Source organism: Bombina bombina, chromosome 3 (assembly GCF_027579735.1).
Source record: "Bombina bombina isolate aBomBom1 chromosome 3, aBomBom1.pri, whole genome shotgun sequence".
Lineage (NCBI taxonomy): Eukaryota > Metazoa > Chordata > Amphibia > Anura > Bombinatoridae > Bombina > Bombina bombina.
Genome location: NC_069501.1, coordinates 545,315,260 through 545,330,289, shown reverse-complemented (window position 1 = coordinate 545,330,289; position 15,030 = coordinate 545,315,260). Strand labels below are relative to the sequence as shown.

Here is a 15,030-nt window from a genome sequence, read left to right as displayed (position 1 = left end):
CAGAGGAGAGGTCAAAAGGCTTCGGCAACCTCTCTTTCTTTTTGGCTAAGAAGCATAATCCGCTTAGCCTATGAGACTGCTGGCCAGCAGCCTCCTGGAAGGATTACAGCTCATTCTACTAGAGCTGTGGCTTCCACTTGGGCCTTTAAAAATGAGGCTTCTGTTGAACAGATTTGCAAGGTGGTGACTTGGTCTTCGCTTCATACTTTTTCAAAATTCTACAAATTTGATACTTTTGCTTCTTCTGAGGCTATTTTTGGGAGAAAGGTTTTACAGGCAGTGGTACCTTCCGTTTAAGTACCTGCCTTGTCCCTCCCTTCATCCGTTTACTTTAGCTTTGGTATTGGTATCCCACAAGAAATGGATGATCCGTGGACTGGATACACCTTACAAGAGAAAACACAATTTATGCTTACCTGATAAATTTGTTTCTCTTGTGGTGTATCCAGTCCACGGCCCGCCCTGTCATTTTAAGGCAGGTAATTTTTTCATTTAAACTACAGTCACCACTGCACCCTATGGTTTCTCCTTTCTCTGCGTGTTTTCGGTCGAATGACTGGATATGGCAGTTAGGGGAGGAGCTATATAACAGCTCTGCTGTGGGTGTCCTCTTGCAACTTCCTGTTGGTAATGAGAATATCCCACAAGTAATGGATGATCTGTGGACTGGATACACCACAAGAGAAATAAATTTATCAGGTAAGCATAAATTGTGTTTTTTTTTTTATTTAGTTTTTGTTTACAAGGGAAAATAGTGGTGTAAAATTCCCCAAAACAATGTTAAGATAAATGGCTGTTGTGTATCAATCCTGTTTTTTTTTTCTCTTTTCTATTTCGCTGAATATTGTGCATTTCAGTTATATTTGTGGCCTATTGTGCATGATAACAATATTAATACTGTTGACCAGTACTGTCTAGTTTATTATTTGTAAAGCCTGTGGAATATGGTTTGTTTCAACATCTGCCTTATTTATTGTACATGACAACAAATGTACTATCTCTGTTTTTACTGGACTTGTACAGTATTTTGGGATATAAATAAATGTTTAAAAAAATAGCAAGTGTATATTAAAAATACAATGTAATAACACTCTGATTTTCAAATAAGCACTAGATTTTTTTTAAGGCAAATGTGTTTTTTTCTTCCATTTTCCAGCCCCCTGTATCATGTGACAGACATCAGCCAATCATTTATACCCTGTGAGCTTTTGCACATGCTCAGTGGGAACTGGTGCCTCAGAAAGTGTGTATATAAAAAAGACTGCAAAATTTAATAATGGAAATAAATTGGAAAGTATCTTAAAATGGAATGCTCTATTTGAATCTAGAAAGTTTAATTTGACTTTACTGTCTTAGTCTCGCTTTTAGTCAATAGCAGCAGCAAAAATTCACTCACCAGTTTAGATGTTATTTTATGCAGTTGATTCACTATATGATGGAGATGAAGAGGCTGAAAACAACTTATGGGAGCCCCTACGTTAACCTCAAAGTTATATAGCTATATTCAACGTCCCTTATTTATAAGAGGAAAACAACTTATTTTTACAATAGAGGTTAGAAAAAAACACACACATTGTTTACAACCGTGTTCATTAAAATTTCAATAAAAATATAAACTTTTTCCCCATTTTGTTGTACAGTTCTCATGTGTCATTATATATACATAAGATATTTGTATAGTTTGAATATGCGGGGGAAAAACAATAGATAATGGAGTAGATTACAAGTTGAGTGTAAAATATTGCTACAGAGAAAGCAATATTTGCGCTCAACTGAGTAATACTAGCGCACGCAAATGTGCGCTGGCAAAAGATGTTAGGTGCAATGTGAACACGACCTCGCGTTCGCATTGCAAGGAAGTATTGCGCTCACCAGAGCGTGTTTCCATAGGTTCCAACGGGAGCCTCGTTCTCATGCCGCATGAAAACTAGCGCAGCAAAGGGGGTAAGTTATGCAGCGATGGCCAGCAATTTTAAATATATATGTATTTGAATATAAACATATATATATATTTATTAATAAATATGTATATATACATATATTAACCCTTTAAGGACAGAGCTTTCAGTTTGCTCAACTGTTTTATGACGGAAAAATTCTGTCATATGTCCTTAAGAGGTTAACACATAAATGTATATAAGCATATACATATATATTTACAGGGAACACACAGTTCCCATAGACCGCAATGTAAAGGCATTGTTCAGTACTGTTTTTTTTCACCTCCCACCCACCACTTTTAACCCCTAAAAGCTTGCTTGTAATAAATTAGCGCTCCACTTGTAATCTAGCCCAATATGTTTTGATTTCTCACTGAAAATGGCCTACAGAAAGAGTTAAATGTGTGCAGCATCTACAAACTCCTAAAGAGCTCAGCAGTTAAGGGGTTAACACCGCAATGGTTACTCTTTGCTGCCAGACTACCATGACAAGTCTTTTTTATTCCTTAAAAAAAAATAAACAGGCAGTACAGCCAATCAGATTCTGCACCACCCATCCCAAAAGGTAAACAGTTGACAATCGCTGCTCCGCATTCTGTCTAAATCACTGGTTTTCAAACCTGTCCTCAGTCCTTCCTAACAGACCAGATTTTGAGGATATCTAAACTGGAGCACAGGTGAAATAATCAGCTGATTAGTAAACCTGGTTATTTTACCTGCTCTCATCCAAGGTAATCCTGAAACTCTGACCTGTTAGGGCAGCTTGAGGACAGGTTTGAGAACCAGTGGTCTAGCTTCATAAGTTGTATGTACAGAAGCAGATGAGCACCCTGGTTAGCCTATGGGCTGGGTAGCACAACACATAATAGGCTGTATTTCTAAAATAAATAAACAAAACAAACAAAAACTTGTTATCCCCTTCATGCCGGGGGGCAAATTTTGAACATCAGAAAGAAGTTCTGATATAAATATTTGCTTAAAAAGGAAATCACGTGATGGTCGATGCAATCAAGAGATATTAATGCTGGGACTGGATCATGTGGGACTGCCTACAATGCTATGCGCACCCCCCAGTCGCATTTTCCATTGACAAAAAACAGAAATGAGCAGGACGCCCAAAAAAGGTAGGATGTTCCATGCCGTCCAAAAGGCGTTTGTTTAAGCCCAGCACTTTTAGGATGACATGGAACGTTCTAACGGTGTCTAGGTGTTAAGAAAGGCAGGTGGCACAGGCTAGCAAGGACAGCAAAATCAGGTGCAAAAATAGAGAGAGAGTTTGAAAAGGGTTAGAGGTAAACCTTGAATAGTCTGTAGTGAAATGCTTTAAAAGCATTGCAAAAAATCTTAGATTTATTGTCCCTTTAAGGATTTTCCATCATAGTGATTTAAAGGGACACTGAACCCCAATTTGTTTTCGTGATTCAGATAGAGCATGCAATTTTAAGCAACTTTCTAATTTACTCCTATTATCAATTTTTCTTCGTTTCATTCCCTTGCTATCTTTATTTGAAAAAGAAGGCATCTAAGATAAGTCAATTTTGGTTCAATACACTGGACAGCACCTGTTTATTGGTGGGTTAATCTATCCACCAATCAGCAAGAAAAACCCAGGGTTTTCACAAAAAATGGTCCGGCATCTAAACTTACATTCTTACTTTTCAAATAAACATACCAAGAGAATGAAGAAAATTTGATAATAGCAGTAAATTAGAACGTTGCTTAAAATATCATGCTCTATCTGAATCACGAAAGAAAAAATTGGGGTTCAGTGTCCCTTTAACCAGCGATCAGCAAAAGCATAGAAAACAATTATCTTTCTGGGGTGCTTGAGATCTGGTGTTTGAGAAAAACACTGTATGTGTATATAAGTCTATATCAGTGTTTCTCAACTACAGTCCTCAAGTACCCCTAACAGGCCAGGTTTTCATAATATCAGAACTAGAGCACAGGTGAAATAATCAGCTGATCAGTAACCATGGTTACTAACCTGCTCTCACCCATCAACTGATTATCTCATCTGTGCTCTAGAGAAGATATCATGAAAATCTGGCCTGTTAGGGTACTTGAGCAATGGAGTTGAGTAACACTGGCCTATTTGACTGCTTCTATACTGGTCTGTCCCTGTATATTCATACCTGTCTATAACACTGTCAGCCCATATATTTGCTTGTCTATATGTTGTCTGTCTCTTTGCCTCATCACTTGCCTGTCCTTCTACCAGTCACAGTACAGGTAGCCCTCAGTTTACGCCGGGGTTAGGTTCCAGAAGGACTGGTTGTAAATCGAAAACCGTTGTAAATTGAAACCCAGTTTATAATATACGTCAATGGGAAGTGAGGGAGTTAGGTTCCAGGCCCCTCTCAGAATTGTCATAAGTAACACCTAATACATTATTTTTATAGCTTTGAAATGAAGACTTTAAATGCTAAACAGCATTATAAACCTAATAAAATAATCACACAACACAGAATATATAATTAAACTAAGTTAAAGGGCCATAATACCCAAATGTTTAAACACTTGAAAGTGATGCAGCATAGCTGTAAAAAGCTGACTAGAAAATATCTCCTGAACATCTCTATGTAAAAAAGAAAGATATTTTACCTCAAAAGTTCCTCAGTAGCCACCTCCCATTGTAAAGGATTTCTAAGCAGCATTTTAGTGTGTCTGTCCTGGGACAGCTGAAAGGATGAGCATCGTGAACTCTCATATTATTTCACCAATCAGGTAAAGGAAGCTTACTATGAAATCTCATGAGAGTTAAGCCAAATCTCATGAGATCACAGTAAGAGTTTATGACCTCAGCACTGCTGATGCTGATTGGCTGCTGTTCATTTCTTCATTTTTGTTTTATTTTTACCTGCAGCTAGGATAAGGTGAAGTATAACTTTTTACACAGAACTTACTCTGCTGAGCTGAGGAGATTGTGAGGTAAAATATCTTCCTTTTTTACATAGAGATGCTCAGGTGATATTTTCCTGTCAGCTTTTTACAGTTATACTGCATCATTTTCAAGTGATTTAGCATATGAGTATTATGTCCCTTTAAATGAACAAAAACATTTGCTACACAGCATTATAAACCTAATAAAATAATCACACAACACAGACTTCACTTGCATTTTTCTGCAAACAGTTCTTTCTATGCATTCCAATCTGGACTGATTTATAGACAGGAAGATCTTGTTCCTTTGAAATCTGCTCAATAGCTCAGGTCTGGTTAAACTGATTAATTTCAGCTTGCTTGGCTTTGCTGCAACACAAGCGGACAGCTCCACCTACTGGCTATTTTAATAAATGCACTGCTTCTCAATGCTTTTCAATAGCAGTCACATGACTGGAAAAAAAAGGTTGTTATTCTGTAAACTGAGGGCTACCTGTACTTAATTAGCTTTATTACCATCATTCCATCTGCTACTTACACAGTAAAGTCCAGTTGATCCCCATCAGGAGTAATATATCTTCGAATATGGAAGAATGTCAAGTATCCCATTGTCATCAGCAGAGTGTACCTGCAGAGAGACGCAATTAGCTTAACCTCCTGCTCACGGCCATGTATCTGATATGCAGAGGGATCATACAATAAATTCAAATGTGCTAGCTTCAGTTCTCAGGACCCACTAACATGGCAGAATTACAGAATATCTATATAATAAGCTGTCTTGTAATTGTTATTATCTAACCTGTTCTCATATACAGTGGCCCTACAAATCTGGCCTGTTAGTAGGTCCTGGTCACTGGAAAGGGAAACTAAATCTAATAAAAGATAGTTTTTTTTCTTTTTAAACTTACGCATGAACTCTTCTGGAGTCCACCACGAGTAGCATTAGATAACCTAGGACTATCTCTCCAACTAAAAATAAGGTGAGCCTAAATCAAAGAGAAAAAAAGAGAGTAAGTAAGGTGATCACACACTGTAAGTCTCCCCAAACTGTAAGTCTCTCCCTCTGATAGGAAACGAGTTGCTTGTTCACACTCTGGAGTTTTCTCTCTGGTAGTGGTCTATGGAATTAATTACACAGTCCATACTTTATCTGGTATGTAAGGGGTTACACAGTCACACTCTTAAGTGTATACTGTGGTAGGGAAGGGTAACACTTTAGGGCTTACTCTGGCAGGAAAACCAGTTAAAGGACCATGATACCCAAATGTTGAAACACTTGAAAGTGATGCAGCATAACTGTAAAAAGCTGACTAAAAAATATCACCTGAACATCTCTATGTAAAAAAGAAAGATATTTTACCTCAAAATGTCCTAAGTATTCAAACCTCATTGCAAATTACTTCTAAGCAACAAATCAGTATGTCTGTACCGGGACATGCAAGGGAGTGAGCTTCGTGCACATTCCTGTTATTTCCCTATTCAGTTTAAGGAAGTTTACTATGGAATCTCATGAACGTTAAGTCAAATCTCATGAGATCACAGTAAAAGAGTTAATGACCTCAGCACTGTTGATGCTGATTGGCTGCAGTTCATTTCTTAATTATTATTTTTTACCTGCAGCTGGACAGCAGCTGAGTATAACTTTTTACACAGAACTTATTCTGCTGAGCTGAGGAAATTGTGAGGTAAAATATCTACCTTTGTTACATAGAGATGCTCAGATGATATTTTCCTGTCAGCTTTTTACAGTTATACTGCATCAGTTTCAAGTGATTTAGCATATGAATATTATGTCCCTTTAAACTGTTACACATTGCAGGAAGGGGTTACACATTCACACTCTACTGAATATTATCTTGCATGGGAGGGTTACACTGTTGTCACACACTGAAGGTCTCACCCCGGCAGCTAAGAGGTTACACAGTGTTTTGTCTGGCAGGGAATGAATTATACTATCACATAGGCCATACTTTCCTCCTTAACTACAGTTTTATCAGCCACACCTATTGCCTTATCACTTCAATTATGTCTAATTATGTCAGCACTAGAATGTATCCTTCCTACAAACATATATTTGCTTATAAGCAGGGTATAAATCACCAGTAACAACCTATGATTGACGCTACTTGGTAGCTGAGTTTGCTGCACGCTGATTTTAAGATAGTGGCAGTGGATCATAAAACTGTATCAATATACCATTAATGCAGGAGTCTCTTTAAAGGGACAGTCTAGTATAAATTAAACTTTCATTATTCTGATAGGACTTTTAATTTTAATCAACTTTCCAATTTACTTTTATCATCAAATTTGCTTTTTTCTCTTGGTATTCTTAGTTTAAACTAAACATAGTTAGGCTCATATGCTAATTTCTAAGCCTTTGAGGGCTGCCTCTTATCACAGGCTTTATAAATCTCTTTTCAACACAAAGAGACAGAAAGTACACATGGGCCATATAGATCAGTGATTTGCAACCTTTTTTTTGCCATGGCACACTTTTTTACATTAAAAAATCCTGTGGCACACCACCATCCCAAAATTTTACAAAATCACACATTGTAGCCTAATACAGGATATATATACAGTATATATATATATATATATATATATATATATATATATATATATATATATATAGATATACACTGTACTGTGCTGTCATGCCATGCCTCCTACAAACTATACATGACATATTGACATTCATTCACAAACAATCATAATGATTGTCTGTGAATGAATATCAATGTCATGGTTGTAAATGATGCCTGATGAGCCTGTCAAATACCTCCCAATATTTCAAAATGTGAAAGAGGGACACCCCCGCACTGTTGTCAGTCTGCCGCGGCACACCTGAGGATCTCTCACGGCACACTGGTTGAAAAACACTGATATAGATAACACTGTGTTCAGGCACAGGGGGTTATTTAAAATTTAGCACAAAATAATGCTAAATTTAAGACAATAGATAATGAACAGTCACAGTCATGTGATCAGGGGGCTGGAAGAAGGTTCCTAGATACAAGGTAATCACAGAGGTAAAAAGTATATTAATATAACAGTGTTGGTTATGCAAAACTGGGGAATGGGTAATAAAGGGATTATCTATCTTTTAAAACAATAACAATTCTATGGTAGACTGTCCCTTTAAGGGGGCGGTCAACACCAGAATTGCTGTTGTTTAAAAAGATAGATAATCCCTTTACCCATTCCCCAGTTTTGCATAACCAAAATTGTTATAATAATAGACTTTTTTACCTCTGTGATTACCTTGTATCTAACCCTCTGAAAACTGACCCCTTAGTTTAGTTCTTTTGACTTACTTACATTTTAGCCAATCAGTGCTGACTTCTAGGTAACTTCACTTGCGTGAGGTCAATGTTATCTATATGACACACATGAACTAACGCCCTCTAGTGGTGAAAAACTGTCAAAATGCTTTCAGATAAGAGACGGGCTTCAAGGTCTAAGGTTTAGCTTTCAACTAAGAATACCAAGAGAACAAAGCAAAATTGGTGATAAAAGTAAATTGAAAAGTTGTTTAAAATTACATGCCCTATCTGAATCATGAAAGTTTATTTTGCACTTCACTGTCCCGTTAAGTGAAAGTACCCATAGGTAGCTGCTTACTTTCTATAACTGCATGTTAGGGTTCAGTGCTCTATATGTTCTCTCACCATCTAAAGCAGTAGATTGACAGGCTTATTCCAAGAATAGAGGCTACAGTGTGCCTGAGCTGGGGGCTGCACCTGGAGGGAGGCAGACAACAACGGAACAGGGCAGCTAGAATCAGGGCTGATATCTGACCTGTTAGGAAGATACGCTGGGAAGAGAAAGGTTAATGAGCACTGCATACAAAACAGTCACCTAAAGATATAATCACATAGATATATGTTTAGTAAATAACTTAAAGGAAACAAAAGTATTATTTTTTCTTTTCTACATGTAACAGAGGGCATTTTAGATATATTCCATTAAAGGGACAGGAAACACCAATTTTTTCTTTCATGATTTCAAAAGAACATACAATTTTAAACAACTTTACAATTTACATCTATTATCAAGTTTGCTTCATTCTCTTGTTATTCTTTGCTGAAGAAACAGCATTGCGCTACTGGCAGCTAGCTGAACACATCTAGTAAGCCAATCACAAGAGACAAATGTGTGCAGGCACCAATCAGCAGCTATCCCCCCGTAGTGTAGGATATGTGCATATTCTTTTTCAACAAGGTATACCAAGAGAACGAAGCACATTTGAAAATAGAAGTGAAATTAAAAGGCACGTTCTATCTTATTCATGCAAGTTTAATTTTGATTTTCCTATCCCTTTAAAAAGGTATATTCCTGTGCTAATTTCTTTTGTATTTTTATGGGGTGTATCACTGTTCATCAACAGAACTGTGAGAGTCATTTAAATAGTGATGCTGTTTTATGTCACTTTAAAGTGATAGTAAATCCTAGCGTTTATGAAACGCTAGGATTTACCAGTGGAACAAATAAAGGGGACTTTCAGTCAGGAAGTATAAAATACTTCATGCTTAGTTCCTTTATTTGTCTTAAGCGTTTGCCGTGCTGAGCACCTCAGGCAGCCCACGGCAGAAAGCTATTTTGCTGTGAGGTGATCTTAGCCAATAGCGTGCTAGGTATCCGTCAAAATGCCAGCTGGCCCGTATGGCTACTGGCTAAGATGTGGAAACGTCACCTCAAAGCAAAATAGCTTTCTGCTGTGACTATTTTATACTTCATGACTGAAAGTCCCCTTTATTTGTTCCACTGATAAACACAAACAATAGGATTTACTATCACTTTATGGAATAGAATATCTATGGCCTGAAGGACAGAAGAAATTCATACTTTCCTCAACAAGAGGTCATGAATTGAAGCTTGAAGGTAATGAGATAAGAAGAAATAGCCACCACATTTTATTTCATAGGGTATAAATCACGTCAGGTCCATTTATCAAGCTGAGGCGGAGTGGGGCCCACATACGTGTCCCTGCCTGCCGCAGCTTGCCTCTGACGGGCTAAATTCCCCTGGCGGAATTCAGCATTGCACACGATCGCTATTTTGCTCTTGCGTGCAATCCTGCCCCCTGCCGTGCACAGCCAATCACGCGCGGGCAGGAGCTGTCAATCTCCCCGGTCGGACTAGACCGCGGATATTGAATTTTGCCACTTTAGAAGTGGCGAAAGATTAGGGAAACAGCGGTCTGATGACCGCTGCTTGTTAAATACGGCGTGCTGGTTCTCTTGTGAGAACCTGCAGTTATAGTGGGTCAAAAGGCTTGCAAAGCGACCCCCAAGAGAGAGTAGCCAGCATACAACCTAGGTACCACAATTCAGCCTAACAATTTTTATCTGACCTTTCAATTTTCCAAGCTGAATAATAAAGGGATGGCTTTTTTTGCACCATGCAATTTACCACTGGGTTGAAAAAACAATAAATAAATAAACCAGGAGACACATTAGAGGAGATTCTATGGGGCATATGTATCAAGCTCCGTATGGAGCTTGATGCCCCGTGTTTCTGGCGAGCCATCAGGCTCGCCAGAAACAGCAGTTATGAAACAGCGGTCTAAAGACTGCTGCTCCATAACCTGTCCGCCTGCTCTGAGCAGGCGGACAGACATCGCTACAATTCAACCCGATCGAGTACGATTGGGTTGACTGACACCCCCCTGCTGGCGGCCTATTGGCTGCGAGTCTGCAGGGGGCGGTGTTGCACCAGCAGCTCTTGCTCGCCGTATTCAGCGAAGTCTGGCGGACCTGATCCGCACTGGCGGATCAAGTCCGCCAGACTTTCATAACTAGAGGCCTATATGTGTGTCTGTGTCTGTACAGTAAAAGCGAAATACTGGCACTTACAGAATCCATAGCAATATCCTACATCTTGCAGAAAAAAAAAATCTGTGTGGCCCTTTTACGGAAAAATATTAAACTCATCAGTTATGGTTATGAACTGTCTTTTTAAATATGTTTGTGACTAGAGAACTACCAAAGCTCATTTCCTGTGTTCATCTTGACAAATTCACCTTGAACTGGAAGTTTGATTTACCATCACTATGTTTGTTTATGAAGTGGGTCGGCATTAAGTAAATTGTGCTCCCCACTTGAAGAATAGCAATTTCTACTTCAAAATAACAAGCAGATTTGTAGTATTTGCATCCATTCATTTCTACTCTATTTCCTTTCTCCAGCTCTCACTGTGTACACTTCATTTTTGTATCCTTTATCAATGTCAGTATATTAAAAAGAGTGTATACGTATACATGTGTATTTAACATAATTGTAGGCCTACATTAAAGGGACATTAAACACTTTTAGATGGTAATATAAAATGATAAATCATAAAGATAAATAAAAAATCTGCTATATACTTTGATTATTTATTTTGTACCCTTTTCCTGTAATTCCATTCTGAAATTGTGAGGTTTTCATTACTGTTAAAAATAGAAGTGCAAAACACTGTTATATTCCACACATGGCAGCTCCCGTTGTTTTATAGACACTAAAACTTTACACTTATTTTGCCAATATTTAAACAGGTAATGAAACTTTAAGAAATACATCTACAATGTTATTCTCAGACTAATCGTCTCTATGAAAGCTTCATTCTATTTTTCATTTATTTTGTGTTTTATGTCCCTTTAAAGGGACACTAAGGGCTAGATTACAAGTGAAGCGCTAATTACAAGTGGCTGGTTATTGCTACCGCAAGCTCGCGGTAGCAATTAACGCTCTAAATGTCCCCCCATTGCCCCCAAAATACAGTGGTGTGTTTGTTTTAAAAATAACAATGAGCATCTTTATTTTTTTAAATATAACTGCACAAAGCAATTTTTAGGTAGGGGTTAATTGTGGCAGGTGTGGGTTAGGGGAAAAAAACGGCACTGAAAAGCACAACGCTTCCGTGCATTGCACCTAACTTGTAATACCAGCGCACATTTGCGTGCCCTGGTATTACTAAGTGGAGCGCAAATATCACCTTTGAGAAAGCAATATTTTGCCCTCCACTTACAGTATAACCTAGCCATGAATGTTTTATTTATAACTTTTTAAATCTACTGAGCGTTTATCTGTAAACCCCTGCCATACATTTTATCAGTGTATTGAAATTAGCCTCAATTAGAGAGGAACAGGAATGTGATCTGCTGTCTTTCAGGAAGGCAGGCATATGGCTTTTGAAAGGCTGTATCCCCCTGCCATGTCATAGATAAAGAAAAAAAAAACTACTGATGGGTGGCTGGGTGCCAGTAAAAAAAATAAACGGGTAAAAATCAGAGTAAATGTGACTTCAGAATATTCTTAAAGGGAATGTGAAGATAATATCCATTCAGTTAACTGGATTGTTATAAAGTACATTTACAGTACCTGTTAGTACTACTGCATCAAGGAACTATATATAGGAGGGCACACAGTAGAAAGGAAAGGGACAGTTCCAAAGACCTAAATGAAATGATGAAGCAATCACCTATATGTGTAGATAAATAATATCTACAGATAGATATAAATTGGTTATTGACCATATGATATAAGTAATAACTGGGTTGCTCTAATCCTGCCATAAAGTAATGGGTTTTTTTACCTCTTCCTCTTCTCCCAAAACCTGTGTCTGTGTATGTATTGGGTTAGGGTAAAGAAGGGAAGTGTATTGTTGTTTAAATGAGGAATCAATGATGCAATGGGTATGTTTTGGTTGAATGGGTTAATAGAAGTAGTTAGTAGCAACTAATCCCTTAGTGCGTGCATATGTATTTATATATTTACATATTTATATATATATATATATATATACTGTGTGTGTGCGTGCATATATATATATATATATATATATATACACTCACACATACATATATATGTCCAGTAGAGAAAAAATATCACTATAGTGAGAGGGATGGTCACAATTGAGAAGGATAGGGGGGCAGCCATTATACAGAGGTGCCTAATGCCTCCCTTGCACCCGCAAAAAATGTGCCACCTTTCTTGTAAAAAAAAATACTGCCGTGCTAATTAGTGTACATATGCATAAATTATTATACAGCATAGGTCTGAATCTAAAGCTTCTAGGACTGATTTTAAATGATCATTAGGATATTACAATTATATTCCAACTCACGTTTCGCCACAACAAATCCTTTATGGCTGTATTTACTCTTCATTACAGACATTACCATTACATGTATGTATGTGTGTGTATATATATATATATATATATATATATATATATATAAATATATAATGCTGAACTTTACCTTTTGTAGCAGCCACGCCCCCTGCATCCTTCTTAGTTACCCCATTGAAATATATTGACTATAAAAGATGAGGTAGGATCATAAATGTTTTTAGAGAAGATAGAAAAGAGGCAGACAGGATATAGTAAATTCGTGTTTTACATTCTAGATTGAACTCTCATTCATTTATAAACACAGACTTCCTCTCTCTGTCTCTCACACCCTATGCCCACAGTGAATTCCATAGTCAAAAGAATGCATCCATTTACATTCATATATGTTAAATATCCCTTCCTACACAATGTTATAATCATTTGTCTATCTTTTACTGATTAAAGTTTTGCAACTGCAGTTTCATCTAAGCAGAGACACAGTGATAAATTAATTCAATATATACACTATATATACATTACATACTAATGTAATCTAATATTTCTATCTCTAATCTTTCTAATATTTCTATCCATCTAATCTTTCTATTTATCACCTATCTATAACTATCATCTAGTTATCTATCATCTATCTATATCATCGTATATGCTCGGGACATACCTGTTCTGCAGGCAGTTCTGTGAGCAGGTGGCTGACAGCACCTAGGATATGTCCCCCAGACCAATGTGAATTATCACCCATCTCCCCTGAGTCTATCACGCTGTCCTCTCCCAATGCCACTTGTGTCCCGACTGAAACTTTCTGCCACTTTACCTACACACTGTCACACCGCCGCCCACACCCAGCTGTACAGGGAGGGCCAGGCTTTGCTATACGGCGTATTGTGCAGAGGGAGGGGACAAGTTCTACAAGTGACCAAGTACTTCTGAGCTGAGAGATGTTCTGCTGAAAACGGCAACGATTGTTTCACAAAGAGCACAGTTTGCGTTTTACAGTGCACTCCAAAGTGATCTGAGATGCTCGTTTTTTTGTTTTTTTTTTACAGGAAATGAAGTGCTGCACATAACTTCTGAGGGGCGGGGAAACGTGCGATGTGCTGCAACTAGCGTCCATCCCTGGCATACTTATATAGGAAGCAAGTGGGAGACTGGGATGCCCCTGCTAAAGGGGTTTTGAGGTTATTTGATACAGGGTATTCAGATGCTTTGCTTTCAGTTTATTGCATGCGATGCTCTGCAGGACGAATAACTACTTTTAATCTTCCAAGAGCCTACCCAGGAATATTTTTTAACAAAAGGAGACCAAGAAAACAAAGCACATTTGAAAATAGAAGTAAACTGGAAATTTGATTAAAACTGCAAGCTCTCATGGAAGGTTATTTTTGGCTTTACTGTCACATTAAGATTTCTATACATAAAATGTTTAAGAATAACAAAAACTTTAGTTATTAATTTGCCCTTGCGTTTGCTATACATAGTTTTTGTAAGAAAAATAAATTTGCTTGCCCTACAACTAGAAAAGTCCTTCAAAGTATTGCAAATTGCCTAAAAAGCTACTAACTAGCCAATTATTGCTTAAAGCAGTGGATAAACTCAAATACACCTAACCCTTCTTGGACATGTATATATATATATAGATAGATATAGATAGATAGATAGATGATAGATAGATATAGATAGGCTTACCAGAAGTCCCACTTTTACTGGGATTGTCCCGGTTTGGAGGCGCTGTCCCAGTGTCCCACCCAGTTGTTCATTCTGTCCCAGTAGGGTTGCCACCTCCAGGTTTCAAATCATGTGTCCGGGTTTCAGACCACCTGAAACCCAGACACATTATTCAAAATGACTGGACTGTGGCTCTCCAGCATAGTTGGATGCTGGTACTTTGTTACATACAGCCCTGCTTAGCTTAACGTTCGTGTCCTTCAAAGTTTACATTTAGTAGTACAGACTGAGTGAGCAGCGTAGGGTTTTTTTTAATTTTGTAGTACTACTTGGTTTATTTTTCTAAGAATTTAACACCCCCCCCCCCCCCCGACCCTTGGTGTCATTGCCGGTAATACACCTTTAGGGGAATCATATGGGTATGACT

The 15,030-nt window shown here is 37.8% G+C and overlaps 1 protein-coding gene across 1 annotated transcript in view; it reads right to left on the bottom strand.

Moving 5' to 3' along the window:
* The window catches only part of LOC128653631 (lysophospholipid acyltransferase 2), a 135,639-nt gene extending 121,694 nt beyond the window's left edge, over positions 1-13,945 (bottom strand). The window contains exons 1-4 of the mRNA XM_053707035.1: positions 13,600-13,945; positions 8,495-8,640; positions 5,732-5,809; positions 5,362-5,451 (exon numbers count right to left, since the gene is read on the bottom strand). Of these exons, the coding sequence (XP_053563010.1) occupies positions 5,362-5,451; positions 5,732-5,809; positions 8,495-8,640; positions 13,600-13,680 (395 nt within the window). The 5' untranslated portion in view covers positions 13,681-13,945. The remainder of the gene's footprint in view (positions 1-5,361; positions 5,452-5,731; positions 5,810-8,494; positions 8,641-13,599) is intronic.
* Positions 13,946-15,030: the final 1,085 nt, after the last annotated feature.